This window comes from Epinephelus fuscoguttatus, linkage group LG7 (assembly GCF_011397635.1).
Source record: "Epinephelus fuscoguttatus linkage group LG7, E.fuscoguttatus.final_Chr_v1".
Lineage (NCBI taxonomy): Eukaryota > Metazoa > Chordata > Actinopteri > Perciformes > Serranidae > Epinephelus > Epinephelus fuscoguttatus.
The window spans coordinates 23,815,519-23,837,835 of NC_064758.1; the positions used below are offsets into that span (position 1 = coordinate 23,815,519).

Here is a 22,317-nt window from a genome sequence, read left to right on the forward strand (position 1 = left end):
TTAAAATGTGCTTTTACATAGTGATGAAGCATAGGTCACTGAGCTCCACAGTGACCGTGGAAAGGCATCCATGTCGGGGAAGTTTCCAAAAGATCCCAGGATGTTATAGGGAGGGGTGGCAAGGCGAAGCTGCATCTTCCTGTCCTTATGATAAACATGGCAGAGGGCTCAAGTCCAGCCCAAGCAGCGCAGATGAGAGACATCAGCCTACATGACAAACGCAGGGAATGACTCAATCAAAAAAAAGCAACAAACACTTTCATATCTACAATTACCCACACACCGACGTTTCTCTTCAAAGCCACACAAAAGAAGAGATTTCCATCTGACATGAAAGGGAAAGGAAGGAAGCAAACATCTGCGGGTTGGAGATGGAAAGAAAGTCAGTCTTATTAGTTTTTATTTTGGTGCCCCCATCCTCCTGCCTCCCCCTGCCTCCTTCTGGCTCTTTGCATTTCACTCCCCCATTTCAGGATGGGAGTACATGGCCGGGTGAATTGTTGGGTTTCCTGCAAAGCCACAGTGCAGAAAACGAGATCTTTCCTGCCTGGGTTAGTCTACCCTGCTTTGTTCTTTGCAAATGGACGCCTGTGCCTGCACCTGGGCTGGTGGGCAAATACAGAATATACCTGCAAGTCGGGTTTATCTTCTTCTGCGGAGCCGTCAGTGACTATCAGAGTGCTAGTATCGTCACATAAAGGACGTCTACAGATGCAGTCAAGGATGAATTATGATTGCAATTCTCCTTTTTAAGGGTTCAGTCATTGTAAAAGTGAAATTTAGGTTTTGAAACAATGCTGGCTTTGACATCTCAAGTGTTTGTCTTGTCTCTTGGAGCTGAATAGACACTCTGCAGGATCCACTTCCTCAGATGGAGGCCGTTAGAAGGGTTGGGGGGGAAAGGAAAGTCAAGGAACTGACACCTAACCGCCTCCCTCCCCTCTCTCTCACACACAGACACACACACACACATGTCCTTTCTCTCTGCCCACCACCACACCGCCCATTCCACTGTCTCTCACCATGTTATCAGTGCAGGAAGAGGCAGGGTGGTGCATACACTGGATGATTCTTGGCGTGTGTATTATAACTTTTTGTTGGTAGTGACTCGCCACGCTTCACCTTTAAGAACACACCAATCACTGCATGTGTCATGTGCTGACTTCGGGTGATGTGAAATGTGTCCAGGTTTAAGTTGCTTTGCTTCAGCCTTGATTTGGCCTTCGAAAAAGAGCACCAGTGAGCTGAGGCTGAGGCGATGCTGCACTGAGGTGGACAATAGACCGAGAAGGGTGGAACTTCCTGGCCCCAGACAAGCAGGTCAAAGGTCAGGTATGATGCTATACCTTGTGTTTGTGAACCTGACCCAAAAGGAAGATTATTTTAAAATATATGCATCACATTACACACACACTCCAAGAGCTCTCTTTTGAATTGAACGGTGTTATTTGACAAGTTTCTCCCTAAAAATCTACGCCACGCCATTCACCCATTACCCAATGAAACAAAGGCCAGTCAATTGTGTGAAGAAAGTGTGCCGTGAGTGTGCACGCAGGATGGCGGGCAGCTATGGCGAACGGACAGTGTGACCCATTATCAGTTGATTAGTGGGCAAGTCTCGCCTTTTCCTGTGAGTGGTTCTGTATTTGCAAGCGTACAAACGAGGGAATAACAGCCCCTAATGCACTTTGGCACGGACTTCAAACGGCCAACTGTCAGGAACGCTAATCTTTGTCTTTTTCCCCCCTTCATTCTTATGTTTTGACAATAAAGATAGCCTATCTCATCCCATTACAAGCTGCCCGTCTCCCGCCTTGTCCCCGATATGCCCGACAGCTAGTCCAGTAGAGTGTGTTACCCAATGGGACTGCTGGGACACTTTGATTGCACTGCTATCGACCTTTATATTTTGCTGCAGGGAGAGGTGCTACCCTAGTGTTTCCAATCCAAGATTAATGTATGTGTAGGGTTGTTTCACGCTGTGTGTGTGTGTGTGCGTACAACATACCTTAATAGAAAGAAATCATATTTTCTGTATTTGTTCTGCAATACACCAATAAAGTACACTATTTCGTCAAAGTGTAAAATAGTGTGGTGTCCAGACATACCTTCAGTAGCATAGTAGCAGCATTGCATCTTTAAATTCAAGGATTTCGGTTCAGGGAGTTGGGGATAGGGCCCATATATATGTATAAACCCTTTAATATTTCATTTTCACATGATTCAGCAATGACTAAATGTGCTTCCCAAGTCATGCATACATTTCTTGAATTGTTTTTGGCCCTCTAAATCACAATCTTGACCTCATCTGGGACAGCATCGGTCTGAACTTCTTCAATTATTCACTTCAAAAAGTCTATTTTCAAGACGCACTGATCACACACTAACCCCAGACACACACCTTATATCTGGCTTGTGTGTCACTTCCTCAGAGGTAACCAGTCTCCAGATGTCCAAGTAATGTTACGGCGACATTTCAGTTCATTTCCTTTTTGCAAAGGAAACGCAGTGCAAAACAAATCCCAAACCAAATAAGCTTAATTAAAACATCCAACAAAACAAAACAAGAAATGCAAACAAAAATCAAGAGGGAGAAATTAATCAGAGACGGGGTTTTCTTGAACTGAATTTAGAAAAAAAATTAGCTGAGGAAATGAACAATAGGCGAGGAAAAGGAATGGAAGAAAGGGAGGTGGGCGGGTGGTGGTGGCGACGTGAAGGAGTGAATGTGTGGACGTCGCTTCTCCCATCCTGATTTGCAGGGGTTTTTTATCTGGCACTTGCATCAGAGTGGGGAAAGCGTGGGCTACGGCTGTAGTGGCGTCGCGGCTGGACACCGCTGACAGACAGGCCAAAATATGGCTTTCTTCTGCTTCTGATTAAAGAAGTGCAACAAAAGGGTGGAGGGACGAAGAGGACAGATGCCCTCGCCAGTCACACCCACCCACCACACATCAGATCGCTCACAATGTAATTCTTTAAATGTAACAAACAGCATCAGAGAGAGAGTTTACATGTGCATCCAAAACTCACAAAGAAGTTAAAAACATAAGATGATTTTTATTGTTCTGCTCTTAAAACAATGCTGGTTAAAAATTCTGTTCAGAAAATCTCAAACAGAGCATTTAAAAGTAAACAAACATTTTTTTAATCCTTGAGAACAACTCTAAAGATTTTTTTGTCTCAACTGTATCACATTCAACACTTTTAACAACTGTTAAAAAATCCTAAGAGTCAATGTGTTAAGTATAGATCCCAAAATGCCCATAAATAATGACAAAAAAAAGTTCATTATAAACTTTGTGTTCCCAAAAACAAAGGAAATTCCCAGAAAAATTAAATGAGTAAACCTCAGAGTGCTCCATATATATAATACATATAACAACTAACTGGAGAAAGAGTCTCACACAACACAGAGGCTGGTGTTGGGTTTAAGAGACACTGTCCCCTGCTGGTCAAACCAACAGCTAATAACCTGCTGATACAGCAGCTAAGGCAAACGATGACGCAGAGTCACCAACACATTGATGATGATGAGATACAGCTGATAAACACATCACAATATAAAAACTGACACTGGGACAGATTGCATGGATTGACAATCACATTCACTTTTCTATTCTAACCGTTCATCCCAGTGTCCAACAAAGAGGAATGAGATGAAAAAATACTTCACAGAAAATTAAGAGAAAGCATATAGAAGATTTCAGAAATCACTTTTGGTAAAGTTAAAAAGTGTGCGTTTACTTATAAAATATTGCACTTCCCCACTTAAATTCTTAATAATTCACAGTTTGATTGGTCAAAGGCAGAAGTTCCTCCTAGTGAGTGTCACATGGTGTTCAAAAGTCTTGCATAAGACAAAATGTAAAGCTTTCATTTTAGTGTATTTCTGTAAATTAATGAGTCATCCTCAGGCTCAGTACGCTTACTGTCATCTACAAGAGTAAAAACCCTGTTTAATGCTCCTAATTCTGCTTGTAAACTACGCTTCTCTAACACTGAGATTATGACCTCCCTCGCATATTCCCTGTGTAACCTGAAGATCCATAGGCAGACAGGGTACTCTGCGTCCTATGTGCTCCCAATAACAACTTCCTGTCATTAACTAACATAACACTGGTGCAGACTGGACCACCAAACACATGGAAGTAAGATTCCCAATCTTAAAATAGTGGTACGACCAAAGAGGGGAAAGCGTGGGGAAGTCGCAGAGAAAGAGAGAGCACTCAATCGACCTGGAACAGGAAGAGGAAATTACGTCACAGTTAGAATGTAATATTTCAAAATAACTCTGCTGACTTTCACATGTGTCAAAAGAACAACGGCTTTCCACTGGATCCTCTTTTCATGAGGCATCAGATTTTGATGGCGGGGGTTGCTCTCTTATTGTCCACTATGGCAGGACTGGCTTAAATCCCTTTTCCCCTTGTACCAGTCGTAACCACGACTCAGCTCACTGCTTGTACCAGTATTTATCCTTGCTGTCCAATAACTGCACAAACTTGGACCCTGATATATTGGTCATTAAACACAACTTCAAGCAGAGCTCCCACTGGACACGGTGCGGGCAGACTCGTCACCTCGCCGGTCTCTTCACACAGGGCGACCTTACGCATGTACCAACTGGCAAAGGGACTGAATTGCAAATGCCTTTAATCCAATAGGCGCACATTTGAAGTGGCTCGGTTTCTAAAGGTTAAGAAAGGCAGTGGCGTGGAGGAAAAGTCACTGGATTTTAGACAGTCCACTGGCCAGGAGGAGTCTGAAGGGGACGGTGGAGCGTGACACAGTTAAGGGCAATCTGTGGAGACCTGCAGGAAAAAAAAGCACCATAACATCAGGCACAATCACAAGGTGGAGCACTAACCTTGCAAAAATAGTGATTTAGGTGAAATGAAAGTCTATTAATCATGGAACAAAAGTGAGTTGGGAGGTAATGGGAAAGTGCAGGAGAGCTGCCATGGTGCAGAGATGCTATCTGTGCTGTGAGGAAGGGGACTGTGTGTACGTGTGTGTGCGTTTGGCGTGTCTGTGCTCTGAGCGCTTGTTTGTGTTGGGTGGAGGGGTAGAGGGTGTGTGTGCTGCGAGGGGTCTAGGGCGGTGTGCCTCAAGGTCCCCGAGGGGACCTGACTCTCCTCTTGTCCCTTTACACTTTCCTGAAAGAATTGTATTCTTTCTATCTGAGGAAGAGAGACCAGCCCATAGGGGAACGGGGCCAAAGGTGGAAAAATGTATGACATGGCTGAGCGGCAATGATTTTGGCACAACACAATCCCATAGACTGAAAAATATATGCACGCTAGGGCCGTCGAATTAGAGAGAAAAAAAACAAACAAATAAACAAACAAACAAAAAAACCCAGACACATTTGAATATAATTTTCTTTGCACTATGTCCATAGGAAGGCACACCGATACAACCAGAGACATATCAACTTGTATGCTTCTTTTTTCACAATCAAATGTCTGTTTTTTCCACAATTCAATTATGTAACTGAATTTTGAATACTCATCGACAGCCCTAAAGCACACAAAGTACTTTCACCTTGCTTTTTAAAATAAAAATGAAAGCAGACTCACCGAAGGCACGGATGAGCTCTCTCTGTACCGCCCAGGTGACTGTTTTGATCAGGGAGGCAGAGGTGAGACCAGCAAACAGCATGTTGTACAGGAAGACGACGTAGAAGTTCCCTAGCCAGTTGTACCGACCAAAGTCTCCCAGCAGATCGAAGCGGGTGATCCCTAACATGGTGGAAAAGGAGCAAAAGAAAATGTTTTACTTGTGAATGAAGCCTGTTGGAGCCAGGCCTCACCTGCAGCTGCTGTATTCCTGGCATACAGATGCCCTCTTGTGGGCATGACTAAGGCTACAAGTAAAATGTTGATTCAGCAACTCTCAACGCTCCTAATGTTTGACCCCTGACTAAGTGACATATTTTAGGAGTATTTCATATTATATTCAGTGCATGACAATAACAGTACAGAGCAACTGACAGTGATGGTGATGATTGCAGAAGTTTGTGTAAAATGAGATGGGAGGGATTCTTTCCTGTAAATATTACAGAGATGAGTTTTCCTGATATTTTAGGATCCCTTTATACAATTCTCTGTATGCATTATGTTTTGTTTTTTAACAATCCTACATACTCAATAGGCTTCTTTTTTTGACAAATCCAGTTCAAGTATTCAATGCCCTCTTCTCCCTGACAATTGGCCATTGTTCTATTAGCTCTTGAGTCGTTTTAATTGTGTACTTCTCTAATGAAGGATGAGGCTGTTAAGCAGCAAGTGAAGACTCTGTAAATATAGCTTGTGGTCTGGTCTTCATTGTGACTTTATCCCGTGAGATTTTTAAAAAAGTTTCTACCTTGAAGAATAATATAAACCTCAAAAACAACAATTTCATTTAGTTTTCTTCACAGAAATGAATGAAATCCTAAGATATAGGCATATTGTATAAGTATTTTAAAAGTTTTCTTACGATCCTTGTGACCCTGTCTCACAATTTATTTTAATGTTTTGCAGATGTGAGTAGCTTACAAAAAAAGCATACTCAAAGAACAGGCTTTTTTTTTTTGGTATGCATCTTGAAGTTTTTGTCTATTAAATGTTCAACTCTGAACACTCATGCTACGTCCTTACCAAGTGTGCGTGAAAAGACAGGCAGGGCTGAGCTCAGGATGAGCAGTGACACGCAGTTTGCAATTATCTGAAAAGAACAGAAATATTTTGAGATTACTATGAGGAGTAAACACCAGATTAGATTAGGTTCTGGTTACATCTCACTGTGAGCTAAGACACATGCAAAGGTTAGCTGTCATACCTGTGTGAGGTTGGTGTCCTGTGCACGAGGCAGAAGGCTGGTGAAGAGAGGAGAGCTATAAAAGCCCACCACTGAGGACACCATCAGATAGCTGAAACTCATTTTAAGGACAACACTGGAAAGAAGACTGATAAACTCAGAGGTAGTAAATAATATCCAGAAAGTAAATTAGAAATGAGTCAGAGCCAAATGGACAGACAGGTTAACAGAGGTGAATGGGATGAAAGGATACAGGATGAGGACTACTTGAACTGCAGCACCCAGTGAACCGAACATGGAGAAGGAGGCCATTCCCAGGTGAGGGTCCTAGAACACATAAAAATAACAATTATCAGTGTACGCCGATAACTGGCAGTCCGAGCATTAAAGGTTAACAGCTTCTGTCTGTAATCCTCACCTCCATTCCTCTGGGCATCGCAGTCTCATCCAGGAGCAGCTCCAACACATTGAAACAGACCATGAGTACACACATCACCTGAAGAGATATGAAAAGTAATTATACGACGATTAAAACAACCATCAGTGGTGATAAATAAGTTAAAACAGCCAGTGAGAATATATCAGTAAATGAGCGTGTACCGTCAGTGCGAGGAGCATGAGCATGGCCAGTGGATAGCCCAAGTTTCGCTGCCACGGGGAGGCTTTCCTGCGCATTTCTGTGAGGAAAGCGAGAGGAATACAAGGGAAAAGGAACAACAATAAATAACTGTACAGCAGCTAACGTAGCTCTCAAATAGACGCTGGGTCTTGTTACATTGATGCTGCAAAGCTGTTCATTTTCATAGAGGTTCTTTGGACGTTTAACACCTCTTAAAGCTCACCAAGTTGTTGGCTACCTGCTTGAGCTAGTGCTAAGCTGCTTCTATCGTGCTCACAACTGTAAGTGTTAAAACTTCTGTCAATATGGACACGCTACACATCGTTAGCTCTGTTAGATTCTCAAAAAAATCAACCGTCGGCCCAGGCTATTACTTGAAGTTTTACAGTATACAGTGTAATCACAGTCTGTTCAGTCAATCTTACCCAGGGCGATACGCTTGCTCCGAGCTGTTTGGTACTCTTTTTTCATCGCCTCCATGTTCAGCTTGACCCAGCATGACGTTGTGCTGCCACCTTTGATCAGACAACAACACATGACGCAGACATAAAGTCAATCAGTCAAATTTAAATTGAACAAAATGGCAAAGGAGTGTTTTCACCGTGACGCACTCACATTTCAGCTTCCTGGAGAGCGAGTCTTCCTCAAATGCGGTGCAGCTCAGGGTATCTTCTACATCTTCCAACAGCTGAGGGGGATAAGAGACATCAATCAATTCAGAAACTTCAGTTCACAGCCATGAGACAAAGGCTACTCTATGTGACGTGGGAAGTGTTGTCACTGGGTCTGTGACTCACCCGTGGTTTGACCAAGAGGCTGCCAGTTACACTGAACATTCGGGACAACCCAAAGGGAGTGCATACTGAGGACGGAAACAAACAGACGGTGATATGCAAGTGTCATATTATATACGGTAGTCTGCAGCAAAGTGATTGACGTATACTCACACAAAAGCAGCAACACTCCAAATAGAGAGATGCCCGAGTACAGGTAGGGAAGGTAATACTCCCACAGGTCTGAAATTCAGAGGAGGACAGTGTAAGCAACTCAATTAAAAACTGTAAAACCAGTTGCCACTGAGGGATCTTCAGGTATAATGCATGTGACTCACCATAGAGGCTCTTCCTGGCAATGTTGTCATGGAGGAGGGCTGATGCCACCCACACAATGCCCAGCACAAGCAGAGCCAGCAGCAACAGCAGCACAACTGCTTCATACACTCGTGCCATAACCCCCTACACAAACAAAGCAAATTCTCTGTGATGCACTTACAGTTAAGTCTTTATTAAAAGGCTCTGGTGTCTATAGATGCCATATGTGAGGGAAGTTATGTACCTTTCTGGAACCTGCAAATCCCTCAGACTCCGTAAAGAAGTAGGCAAAGGGCATGAGGAAGACGAGGGACAAATTGGAGAAAAGAAAAACTAGGTTCCACAATCCTGGCAAGAGACAAAAAGAGTTGTTTAAATGTTATTTTTCAGTGCCAACATTCATTAGAGATTAAACTGCAGTGAAGCAGTACCACTATCAACCACTGGGAGGCACAGTTCTGCCACGCAGTAAATTCTGAAGAAGATTTTTTTTTCTTCAAATCCACTCATGCAGTTTTTACAAAGATTCTATCATTCATCCCTTCTCTCTCCCCCTTTACATGCTATCATATCAAATGAAGGCAAAAATGCCCCTCCAAAGATCAATAAAAAAAGAGCACACTTCCACACTTTTTGTGCTGACATGTTTTTACAGTACATTGGATATTGCATTTTCCTCAATTCTACAATTGTATAGTATTACAGGATTGAAAATACATTAACATTTTTAACATTCACAATATTTTTTTAAATAATTATTTGGATTATTACACAAAAAGCTCATGGTCTTTTCAAATAAACGCTACACTAACACTTCAATTCACATCAGTTTTGCCATCTAATGAAAAGTGATTGATCAGGCTAGAAAATCAGTGATTCGAGCAGGTGGGACAGTAAATGATGAGCAGCGTTCAGAGTAAGTAACATTTTGTGAAATATTCCACCTTCTCTTCCCCTTTCGCTTCTCTTTTAAACACACACCCACACCAATATACTCAGCCAGTCCTCAGTCCTGACAACTGTGCTACTATGACTAGGGGGTTGATTAACACGTTTTTTTAGCATCTGATACATTTTTTTTGTTTGTTTTTTTAATATCTGCTCATGACAGCTTGTTTGGTGTTCGTCTTTTTCTATTTCTGTGTGTGCACACAGCCCTGCAGTCTTATGCTCTTTTATGGGGACTGGCAGGGCGTTAACGGTTTACCTATGCTAACTAGGATCAGTTGGCACAGACTTTAAACTATGGGGACAATGGGATTTGTCATTTTAAGTACACAGGTGTGAACAATTATGCGGTTAAAGAACACGTCATGAATCAAATAGAGTTTTCTTATGACCTTTCTTAATTAAAAAAAAAACAAAAAAAAAAAAACGTAGACGATATTGGTGAATGAGGCCCTGTGTAATTAGCCTGGAGTTGGACGGCTTGACTGAAGTAAACAGCAGCAGTTGGATCATTAAAAAAAAAACAAAACACAAATAACACACTGAGCAAGGTCACAGCCACTCTGTCCATAGTAATTATCTGTTTGGACACAGGCCTGTGGTGTATTGATTTGGATGTTTTCGATCCTCAGTGAATCTGATCTAGTTTCAGACAGTGATGCCTTCTGCTGCTTTTTATGATTATCAACTGCTTGGTTTTGTCGACTAATAAAAACAGCAAGATGTATACCGTGGATAAGAGATCCATTGAGCCACTGCATGTAGTAGCTCTGTGGGAAGGTGAGCAGCACCTCATTGGACAAGATAGAGATGGGGAGAAGGAGCACAGCACACACTGCAACAGACAGGGTGAACGTACACAGCCACAGCCTGGGAGAAGGAGAGAGACAAGCTATCAGTGAATATTTGAGCTTATCCGCACAGCTCAGGTGAAAGGCTAGGGTGGCTAAGGTAATACAGTGCCAGCGTGTCGGGGCAAAGGGTGGAGTGACACTTAAGTGCCCTCGTCACAACCAACAACCACTTAAACACACACAAGACAGGGCAATAAATTTACAACCAACTGGCCTCGGGCCCCTCCACATGTCACGCTGACGAAGGTATCTGTCAATCATTCACACAGACACTAATCCAAGTCAGTGATTGGGAACAGATTGCTGTGGATAGGTTAATCATTAGAGGTGTTCACTTACGCAATTTTGTTGACGGTGGCATCTTCAATATCATCTGAAAGAGAGTAGAGACATAAGTAGGATTTCATCTTTTGTTTGTACAACTTGCCAGAGACATTAACAAACCTATTTGCTGTAACTTTGTGACTGATGAAGGCTGAAAGGGACATTTCACTCCAAAATCAAAAATGAATATTTTAACTCTTACCTGTAGTGCTATTTATCAATGTAGAATGTTTTGGTGCGAGTTGAATATGCTGGACTAGATGGCTTGTGGTGCTAAAAGTGCCAAAATTGAAAAACACGACAGCAATATCCCTTTTCAGAAATCAGGACCTGATTACCCAAGATAATCCGCAGACCTTGCTGTGAGCAGTTTCATGTGGGAACTATTTTCTTTGTACCAATCTACGCCTGCCAACCTTTTCAACCCACAGAAGGAAGTGTGTATCTACTGCGAGCTCACATAGCACCACTGAGCTAGCTAACATTACAGCTCAGCCAAGGACGCCATAAAGGTTTACATCTCATGCTGTCACAGGCATAAGCCTCTCACATAAGCCTGGCACGTGTGGTTAGAAAGAAAGAAAATATTTCCTAACTGAAACTGCCCACAAGAAGGTCTGTGGATTATGTGGAGTAACCAGGTCATGATTCCTAGAAAGAGACATTGCTGTTGAGTTTTTCAAATGTATTTTATTAACACTTTTGGCACCACAAGCCGAGTGCCATCTAGTTCCATTATATGTAAGAGAAGGCAGACATATTTATCTCCAAAACTCTGCATATCACACCAAAACTATCTAGATTAATACAACAACACTACAGATAAGAGTAAAAATAAGTATTTTTGATTTTTGGGTGGCTTGTCCCTTTAAACACAGGTTATTTTGACTGTATAGCAAGTCTGTGTTGGTAAAAGCTGTCTGGGGCAGTGTGTGTGTGCACTGTATATATGTATAGGGGAAAGATGTAATAGAAGCAGTCCATATGAGGATGAAAAGGTCTCAGTGGTCTCAGATTGGGGAGTGAGTGGGGGGGTGAGCATGTTGGGAACATTTTGTTCAAACAAGAACACCACTCTATTAAAACCTAAATTACATACGGTATGAGCAGGAAACTACAGAGAGCAAAATATTTAGAGTATGAAAGGAAGCCATCTGTAAATGTTATTATGTGCCCAAAACACTCCGTTTAACCCCCCAAAACTTCTAAGTATTATGCAACTTTCTGTAGATGTGTAAAACTATACCATGTGAATTACTATTCTTTGCTAAGCAGTGTTCATCACTGTGCAGGATACTGTAAATTGCTCTTATGCAAAGGTTGCCACAGCTCTTTAATAATGAAGTAAAGCCTGAGGAGCAGAAACCAGTTCTTGATTCCTTATTGTCAAAAACAACTCCATAGAGACATATTGCACAATCTGCATTTCGCTGCAGGGCACAACTGTTCTGCTGTTGTTGATGCACAGACAACATTTGTAACAGGGCGCTAATACATCGCAGGTCCTTAATAAAAAAAACAGGGAGAAAAGGGGAAAAAAAAATTGTTGGCTATGTTCCAGGTTTCAGCCCAGCCCAGCCACAGTGGAGCACACAGACCTGGCTGTTTGGACATCCTACATCTGCTTCCAATAGTGGCAAGTTATGGGATTTGTTATGTAACTGTCACCCCAGTCACCCCGCAGAACTTTAAACATTTTCTCACTCTTAAAAACAGAGAACATATTTTAGATTCAAATGCACGTGGTATGTTGCACTTTTGCAAATGCATGTCAGCTACAAAGTTAACGACCAAAACATTTTTTTTTAAGTTTGTTCCAGCTGTCAAAATTTAAAGCCAGTAACTGAGAGTACTGACAGATTAAGCTCGTCTCATGATTTTGTTTGTACAGTATGCTTGTTGAAAAAAAACAAAAAAACATCTTGTCTGAGATGTTTCTGTCTGAGTATTGGGGCCTGAAGCTACGACTCAGTTTGTCTTGTAGCACATTCCTCACCGCCCCTCCACCATCCTTATCCACAGGGAGACCGCCTGAAGCAGTGGTTACATGTTACAAAACATGCAAGGAACACACTGCTCCAGCCAAGGTCCAGAGGATGAAACTTCCAGTGTTTCAACCTCAGCTATGTTTACATGTAAGCAAACACAGAAAGCCGCTATTATTCAAATCTAAAATATCTATGCGTAATATCTTCTTCAATAAAATAATTTAAAAGCATGATGGCATTGAGACTATTCGAAAATGAGTAAAGTTTGTGAAAATGGCGATATTGATTTTATTGCTTGAGCTTCATCTTGCTCTCAGATGACCCTGTTGCCTCATGCATCCATCTACCCCCCACACAGTATAAATATTACTATTACTAATTTACTCAAAATAAAAAGAAAACAACGTGTTTGAACAACACCTGTGCTTGCTTGAGAAGTGTGGCCTACATACTGTGTGGGAAAAAAAAAAATCCAAACACCAATGTAATAAGTAGACTTGTCAACACCATCAATTCCCCTCCCGGCAATCCTCCATGATCCTTTGAAGGAAATCTCTCTCACAAAGCAGCCTTTGTTCGCTGTACCTGTTAAATCCAGGACGAGAGCAACTTAAAAACTCACCTGTGACAAACTCTGCAGCCTTCTTGAAATGGGTAAGTATGAGGTAGGACACCATGTAAAGGCATGTAAACAGGAGTACACATATCTGCAGAGGAGACAGACAGAAAAGGAGATAATGTTAGATCTTTCACTTCTGTACACAGCTAATCGCATAAAGGAAATGCAGCTTTGTAAACAAACTGTCATGTTCTGCCTATTACTACTGATGAGCAACACATGTATCTAGGTTGGCTGGTATCTCTGATTTAGTATGTTGTGATAGATTTTAAAAGTGGGGGTAGATATGCTGCATAGATACCAAAACCTTAGAAGAGATAGAGAAGGCACAGGGAGAGGAGATGACATGCATACGGTCACGTCTGCAACAGATTTGTTCCTCACAGAATATTCTGACAGAAGCAAAACAGGCTGTGTGTTGCTACAAATGCAAACCGCCAAAAACATTCACAGTTCTGCCAAGGTCAAGAGAGACAGATGGAGTCTGAAGATTACCCATTTATTCCAACAAAGAGTGAAATGGGAAACAGTGATAAACTAGGAGGGATTAAGGGGAGTAAAAGAAAGAAGGGTTAATACCAGTGACAGATAGCCCCCCCATACTGCATGTAAAGATCACTGTCTGACATTACACTAAATCTACCCACAAATTTGGGCTTAATCTATATTCACTCAGCAATCTGTTGTCTGGCAAAGCTGTCAACATTTCATCCTAAAGCCTGAAGTTAATGCTTGTATGAACAAAATACAAAACATCAGAGAACAGTGACCTTAATGAAACTTAAATTTAAAAACAAAAAACAAAAAAACAAACAAAAAAAAACAGATAACCTCGAGTCTGCATCACCTAGTCACTAGTCACATATTTCTCAACTGTGTGAACCTGTCGGGACAAAAAAAGGTGACGTTGTCACAGCAAACAAACTGACAGACAAATCTCAAATACATCCGTGCACAATGCCAAACTATGTGGAGTATGATTAAACTGAGCTATATTGGCAGTCCTCTCTGCCACTGAATATTGGGTGCTATGAACAGGAAAGTTTCTGGACTAACCCAGTGAGTGTTCAAGTTTGACAGCTACTGTCCCAAGTACCTCTCTTAGTCTCTTAGCAACATCCCCACAATACCTTCACACCAGAAAACAAAGTTATTTCATGGACAAATTTACTATTCAATCATTACACCTCATTAAAAACAACATTAAAGGCCTTGTTGTCAAAATTAAAATAATCTACTCTGTTCAGAGGCATTTTAGGATACCCAACTCTTAGCTAGTCTGGGTCAGGTCTATGTTGTTCGCCATTAAAGCACCACCCTCCCTTCCAAATGATGCAAATGCACCATTGTCCCCACTGGTGTTGCTGAATGTAAACTCACAGGGTCAACAACATCATCAGGATTTTTCTGTGGTAACTTTCATGTCCATTCAATCCATTCAACAGTGTTGGATGGACAGATGAATGAAATGATGACGCCATATTACAAAACATTTCCACATGGCAGCTCAGAGGGTGCCAAGTAAGGACGGCAGGATGAAGAAGTTTGTCCCTGAGGTAACTTCAACAGCAAACAAAAAAGACGGAGAGGCTCTCAGGAGCATAACAGCATGTGACAACATACTTAAATCGGTGCAAACATAAGCACGTGTTCACGGTAAGAACAAAGAGCCTAGAAATCAATTATTTCTAAGCATCAGGTTTCCATTAAATTTAAACAGTCGGTCCAATACGTACTGTGAGCAACATTAAGTGCCGGAACAGTTGAGGACCACGTCAGAACTCTTCGTGTTGAGACAGGGTGCATTTACATCAGTGTGTCTATCATTCTAACTTCATAACAAAAGGGTACTTTAAAATGGATCACTGGGACATATGGTGCAAAATAAATGGGGTTGGGATACAGGCTTACACCCCTCCTCCTGCGTCGTTCCAGGAAGTGCAAGATGTTGACCCACTTAAAGATGGAAACAAAACCCTTAAAAGAAAACACAAGAACAACCCACAAACTTGCCTGGTATCACACAGAACTGTCAAGTCTTTACACTATGTTTCCATCTTTAGTCTGACACTGCCTACACTCTAACAAATTTCCTTGGGGGAGACCAACATATCCGTCTGAATCTGACATCATTTTAAGTCCACGCTGATGTGTAGCCACGCCAAAATACTTGTTACGCTGGGATTTTAAGAGTGGAGTGGAGCAAATTAAAGCAAACAAGAAAGGTAAGGTGATACTGAGAGGAACACTCTGTTGACACTGTGTATCTTGTCTATGGACTGTTTCATTCAAGCCCTGAGAAGCAGTGCCTGGCCTTGAAGCCAATTTTACATTAGTGGACAAAAGTGTAGCTACAAAGATTTGGTCTGCCACGTGATGTCTGGGGCCAAAAAGACCTTTTCCCATAGACTTACACTCAGGAAGAGGTGGCTAATTTTTTTGAGCATCACAACCCCTGCAAAATGATTTGTTTGACTGTCATTATTTCATCCATTCCGTCTGCTAACATTTGGAAAGTCTACAAGAGCCGCACAACTAAATAGAGGAGAGAGGAGGAGGGGAGGAGGGCTAAACCGACTGAATCGGCCGAGCTTGGCCTCTGCTAGTCTCCACTGCGCTTGTTCTATGGGCCTCACAATGTGAAAGATATGGTTAATTTCATAATGCGGAAATCAAGCTTTTGTTGCTGAATGCGCCAACGAGCAACTTTCATAGGAATGAACAGGCTGCCTCCAATGCCGTATCCAGGTCTCCTTAAACATCCATGGTTTTGTTGCTAGTCTGTTACTAGGGCAACAGCTTTGGTCCCTGTTTGCTTCCTGTTAGTGGCTACATTAACAAATGCAGTGTCTCAAATTGCGTACTTCTGTACTTACACTTAATATTTTGAGTGCATAAGTGCGTTCACACTGAGAAGTATGGAAAAATGCAGTGCACTATGAGTACCCAGATGGTGTACTCAAAACAGTCAAGAAGTTGAGCGTGGAACTATGGACACTTCTCGCCCTTAATGGTCACCATCTTGGCTACGTAGCAGAAGGGGAGGGACCACTTTTCAAACTGGAAATAGTGGCTGAGGACTGTGCGACCGTGAACGTCTCTGCATTGCACAAATACATGTGTTTTTTGCACTAAGCACCACTATACTGTTGTCGGGTATAAGCCAGCAGTATGTTTACTGGGTTAATTTAACAGTCTGTAATGATTTGGTACCGCGAATGCTAATGCTAGTTTGCGAACTAGTTCATTTGCGGTCATCATTTCCAGTGAGTGCACAACGGCTGTGTTTGGTTTGAGACAACACTACCCTGTCGAAATTTGCGCACTACGCCAATGAGTACATAGAGCACTTAGTATACTACATGGAAGTGTACTAACAGAAGTATGTGATTTGAGACACACAAAAACATTCAAACAGGAAATACACTTGGATCCATTTAAAATATTTATGTTGTCAAGTTTAAAACAGTATATAGAGCTTGTCATTGCTATTATTACTTCTCATTGGTTCCGGTGTGCTGCTTGACAACTGCCTTTTCCCCGCCAACGGCTTTGACTGGCTAATAGTTCATACCCCCAGGGCAATTATTGGATCAGTTTTTATTTTAACCTAGAAACAGTTGTTTTGTGTCACCATGCCTGCAGAGTAGGGTACCAGACCTTGGAGTCTGGACCCAGGCAACGTATAAGTCCTCGTCTCATCTGTGCAGATCAGTTTTAAATAACAAAGTACCAAAAGTTCAAGTTAAACTGCTCAAATTAGAAATAAGGTTTCTCTTCTTCATGGTATCTATAATAATGTTTGACAGCTATTGTTTCACTGGTAAAGCCCCAACGTTTCTACAATAACAAGTAAATATAAAAGTCAACCGCATTATGTAGTCATGTTTTGCTTAGACCTACCTAAGATCACTGCATTATGCCCATCAGGTCATCTGTTGAGGAGTACAGTGTTTTACTGTGTAGGTGGGGATGATCATTGGTAACATACAAGCTGCATTACAAACAACAATGGACTGTACCTAATCAGCTCAGTGTGCAAAAATGTTCAGTTCTGCAGTCTAATTTGCTCTGGTTAATCCAACAAAAGGAAAAGTAGGGAACAAAGGATCGGTTTTGGCTGAGAAAAAAAACACTGCAATTGTGATTTAGTCCACATATGTGGGGACACGTGCTGATTGGCAGTGTTAAGAGCTGGCAGCACATAGCAGGCCACCAAGAAGAGAGTTAAAAGGAATTCAGCATCCAGAGGGGGACATCTTTGTGCTGAACACAAAACCCTGGAGATTGGAGCGTTTTAAAATTCACAGAGTGACCTAAACATCTTTGTGCTGACTCAAGCGAAAAAACAATGACGCTCACATGTTTTCACATCTTGCCTAACCTTGTAGTTCCTGTACTAACTAAAAGGAACGGGAGGCTAGCAATGGCACAGCACGTTCTTGCAAAATGTCAAGTGGACTCCCTTAGAGTGTGTTATTTAAGGGGCAACCAGCCTCCTGTCCAGCGAAACACGTTCAGGCAAAGCATGCAACCTTTGTTTATAATTAAGAGGATAGATTTAGCAAGACCTATTTAAGATTTATTCAACAGCCAGAAATAACTTTAAATGTTGCATGGGCAAAGCCATCCTAATCTAAAGAGAAGGTGGGCAGCTGCAGTACATTGTGTCGGGTGTTTTGATTATTATACAGGAATGTGTCATGCAATATTTGATAGCTTAGTGATATGAGATTTCAGACAAGCACAACTGAAATTACAGTAAGATAATTGCATCCTTGAGAACAGAAAATGTTTGACAGCAATGTACTTTAATTTGTTTTCCTCCGACAACGAAGCCATAACACAGCCTCTCCTTAAAAACTAAACTAAAACAAAGTAAGAAGCAAATTTGAACGCTCTGACAAAATTACAGATCATTAATATCTCAAAATTCTATAGAAAGTGATTTCTAAGACACACATTTGGATTAGATAACGTGGTACTCAAACAGCTTTTCTCAGGGTGACTTGATATCTTAATTTGTGCTGATGCTGAGTGCTCCACGTCTCTACTTATCATGACCTTTTATTCAGCTGATCATTGATCCTTCTCGATCCCTTTAGGCTTATGGGTGTGCACTCCTGGCTCTCACATTTACACCATCTCACATAAACAAATCTCTTCAATCTACACCTGGTACACTTGCCACATGCTGTGATCTAAGATGATTTACGATGTTATGTTAGACCTTAATTAAAATGTTTTGAGTGATTAGCTGGCGTGTCCTATTGAGCCAATGTATGAAATATACGCTCCTTGCTTACTTGGTGTTGTTTGTTCCAAATGAGGAATTCAATGTTATCTATTCACATTCTGGAAAGAGTTACTGTTGACTTGTTGGACTGCCGTGAGGCTCCTGACCAAAAGCTGTACAAAGCCAACATTTCCATATAAATACTGCCTTTTTTCCTGCCAACCAAGCACTACATTTTGACACTGGTCTGTGCTCTAACAACATATTACACAGATCACTATGATTATGTAAATGAGTCTTTCTGTCTTCTGAGCACTGACGGATTACTGCAGGCACTCTTCTTGCCTTGGCAATGTTTGTCCTGTGACTCCCCCAAATAGTTTTATAGGTCATCTCAGCCTCGGATAATGAGAATGAATGTAACACACGCCATTTTATATATCCAGATGGTTTTCAAATGCATTTGAAAATACCTTTAGCCGGTTTCTGGATGCTCAGACAACCAAGGTTGAAGGTGTTTGCAGTGTGTATGTTTAGATCAGTAATAGGTCCTTTTCATGGCAGACATTTTGACAAGTCTTGGTAGAAGCGTGCTCAATAACATTATAAGGGGAACTTCACCCATATTTCAAAATCATGTATTTTATTCCTATGGTCTGTAACAGTCTAAAGATCTTAGTAAAAACAAACAACTCTCTGTTGAATCCAAAAGCTAGAGTGCTAAAACTCAAATTTGTTATATAATAGTGTATAAAGTCTGGAGCTGCTCCATAGACAGTTAACTGGGAAAGAAGTCCTAGATGACACTGAGAGCACCCTCGGGAATGCTGAGAATATATGGGTACATTTTTTGTTTCAGTACTGAGAACACTACAATAAAGTAAAGCTTATTTGGGTATAAAACAAAGAGAACAAACATTCTGTGTGTCCACAAAACCATTCATGGAGCAACTCCAGACTTAATGCTTAATGACATCACAAGTTTGAGACTTAATTCTCTGGTTTCTGACTTTGAGAAATATCGACTGACCTTTCTTAGGCCATGGAAATAACACTGGTATTCTTTATTTGGGTGGTGTTCACTTTTGATGATGGCTGCATTCCACTTAGGGGAGGCCCTGGTATTGTGCATGCTGGCTCACTTGAATAGCTTACTGAGACACTTAATGTAACTGAGTCATCGTTGATGTTCTCAATTTCACCTGTGCTTTTTGGACTATAACAAGTCAACATGTCTGCTGGGAAAAAGTCTTTCGAGAATATCTCATTTCAAAACATGCTTGGTTTAATGAGATGCCACAGGTTTTTGATGTATACTGCACAAATTAGTTTAACTTTATATGAGACAGCTCTCTATTTTGCCCTCTTTGCCATTTTGTTTTCATGGTTTTTTTTTTTATTGATTTAACTTCTCTTTAACCAGAAAAAAACACTTGAGTGTTCTGGCCAAGACATGCAGCAACATAAGTTACAGACAGACAACACAGAATAAAAAAGGTGAAGCTCTAAAACAAGCGATATGAAACACAAAATGAAATTACGACAAAGAAAAGCCAAAAAACTATGTTAATATGCCAGAATTGAACCATTAAAACGCAAAAAAACCCGGCAACTACACATGATTACAAAGACCAGCTAAGACACACCATGACATTGGCATATCGAAGATTGTGTACAAAACCTGCAACGGCCGAGAGGAACCAATGAGTGCAATTGTAAGTCCTTCTGCAGAAGACTCCACATATAAGAAGCTTCACATATAAATGCTTGCTTGCCAAACTCTGTACGCACCCTCGGTACAGACAACAAAAACATCTTCTGTATAAAAACGCTCAGATCAGAAATGTTATATTCAAAAACTTTTCTTACTCTGCCATTGCTGTATCCACCCATCTATGGTATCTATCTACCTGGTCTTTCAGTGTGACAAGTGTTTATCGTTTGGATGCTTTACTATGCAAAATACTACAACTGTATCTACACGTGCTCTTCCATTTAAAATGCACTGACCAATGATAAGCTCAGCCCAAAGCCATTAATAACCAGAGATGCAGGGGCAGCTGACCAGCCTGACGAGGAGCATTGAGGAGAGATAGTAAGCTGGAGACTCGAGGCTGGCCAGTGGCTTAAGAAGGGGGTGTCGACTAATAGCATTAGGTCTGTAGGTGAAAGGGACAATGACACAACAAGGGCAGAAGAATTCATATGGGCACTTTAGGAGCTTCTGATTTTAAGTTTTTTCTACACAAATGAAAACACATGTCTGCAACTACGAGCATTACCTGACATGGGATTGCCTAGAGGACACCGAAAATGGGCAGACTGATCTAATCAGAAACAACTTTAACAAGGAAATAACCTAGATAACCAAAAAAGTTGAGGAGCCAAAGCAGTTTTAAACACACCTTAAAATGCCTCAGACTATTTTGCTCTGGCTGTTTTTACAATTTAAAAGTGACTTCACAGCAGAGATGTTGGTTTGTCATGGCAATAAAGACACAGGTGTATCTAATGACACTAACACTAGAATACTAATACAATACTGGAGCCCTGCAACTGGGACAGCTAAATAAAGTGGTGTTATTAGATCCACCTGTGGTTTAGCTGCTATTACATGTAAAAAGGTCCTCTGGCTTTTCTACTTAATTTACTCCACCCTATCATTTGCTGTTGTAATGACTCAGTCTCCCAAGGCGATCATTCATTTTTATTTTACATAATTCATCTATAAATGTACGCTTGCTGCACAGTTTCTGCTCATCCTCTTATACTACAGTACTAGTACAATGTGAGCTTTTTCTTATCTATTTACAGTGGAGCAAAACCAGGACAAATTGATAAGTCAACCACTGATTCCAACACATACAGCAGAAAATATATTGTTTGACACTGTCCCTTATGTAACACTGTACCAGAAATATCTCCAATCTTAGGAAACGACCTGCCTGTGAAATCCGATTGTACTTTTGTAGGGTTAAAGGTCAATATCCATGTGCCTTGCTGTAAGGGAACTGGTCTTTCAGGCAAGTCTGAAGTTCAACATGATGTTGCACAAAGCCGAATCAGCCAACAGGCAAAAACCATCGCAGTAAAAGTACAATGCATCATGAACTGTGTGGTAAAACAGAAAAATGTGTGAAGTAGGGTGTGAAAAACAGGAAAATGAAGATTTGAGGAGAGGTGCAGCTCTTCAGAAACTCAGAAGGAAATGGCCCAGATGCTGAGTAAGCTCCTTGATATCTCTGAGCCTCGCCACTACCTAATGACCAGCTGCAACCGTGCAGTGATTAACGTCTATACAGAAGCCAACAGCCACTCAAACATTAAGTTATCCACAAGTTAAACTTACTGTTACAGATACTGATGCTTAACGCTGAAATATGAGACTTAGAGAACTTAATAAGAGAGTTGAGCAAAAGCCAAGTCACGCGAAACAAACACTTAATCGACGTGGCTTGTTTGTCGTGATTAGGTGGCTGCTTGTATTGTCTGAGGCGACCCCTCATATGTATATTAACCGACGGTTACATTAGCGCAGAGTTACTTACTATGGTCTCCCGGACGCGGTTGTGGAAAAGTTGCTCTCTAACCGACACGTCGTCCATTCTCCGAAACCATCACAGTGTCCCCAGGCTTAGAAGCGCTGAAGGGGCGGAAATGGTTAAAAAGTTAAAACTCGGGACATGTTGCTAGTAACGCCGTGGATGTGAGGCTGTCCAGCCCGAGTGCATTTAAACGGCTGAGCTAGCTGCTGCTAGCTATACTGAGCTCTGTGATAAAAGACAAACAAGGAGGGGTCGCCGGGCGGGGGGGCGGGGCCACACCGAGCGGAGG

General features: G+C 41.5%; 1 protein-coding gene across 1 annotated transcript; it reads right to left on the bottom strand.

The window, feature by feature from the left end:
- Positions 1–3,040: 3,040 nt before the first annotated feature.
- lmbr1l (limb development membrane protein 1-like) lies at positions 3,041–22,246 on the bottom strand. The gene is made up of 17 exons (XM_049581531.1): positions 22,032–22,246; positions 13,251–13,335; positions 10,656–10,689; positions 10,193–10,332; positions 8,759–8,862; positions 8,535–8,658; positions 8,371–8,439; positions 8,221–8,285; positions 8,039–8,111; positions 7,849–7,938; positions 7,405–7,481; positions 7,223–7,300; positions 7,058–7,131; positions 6,826–6,916; positions 6,645–6,711; positions 5,583–5,744; positions 3,041–4,814 (listed from the first exon to the last, which is right to left on the bottom strand). Exons 1-17 carry the CDS (start codon positions 22,086–22,088, stop codon positions 4,729–4,731), a joined length of 1,476 nt encoding a protein of 491 aa, XP_049437488.1. The 5' UTR covers positions 22,089–22,246; the 3' UTR covers positions 3,041–4,728.
- Positions 22,247–22,317: the final 71 nt, after the last annotated feature.

Excerpts from the sequence above, each read along its gene's own strand:
- lmbr1l (XM_049581531.1), bottom strand. The coding sequence starts at position 22,088 with ATGGACGACGTGTCGGTTAGAGAGCAACTTTTCCACAACCGCGTCCGG. Across the intron at positions 8,286-8,370 it reads TGGAGTGTTGCTGCTTTTGT|TATGCACTCCCTTTGGGTTG; the intron begins GTGAGTATACGT and ends TTCCGTCCTCAG. Across the intron at positions 7,132-7,222 it reads CGATGCCCAGAGGAATGGAG|GACCCTCACCTGGGAATGGC; the intron begins GTGAGGATTACA and ends TATGTGTTCTAG.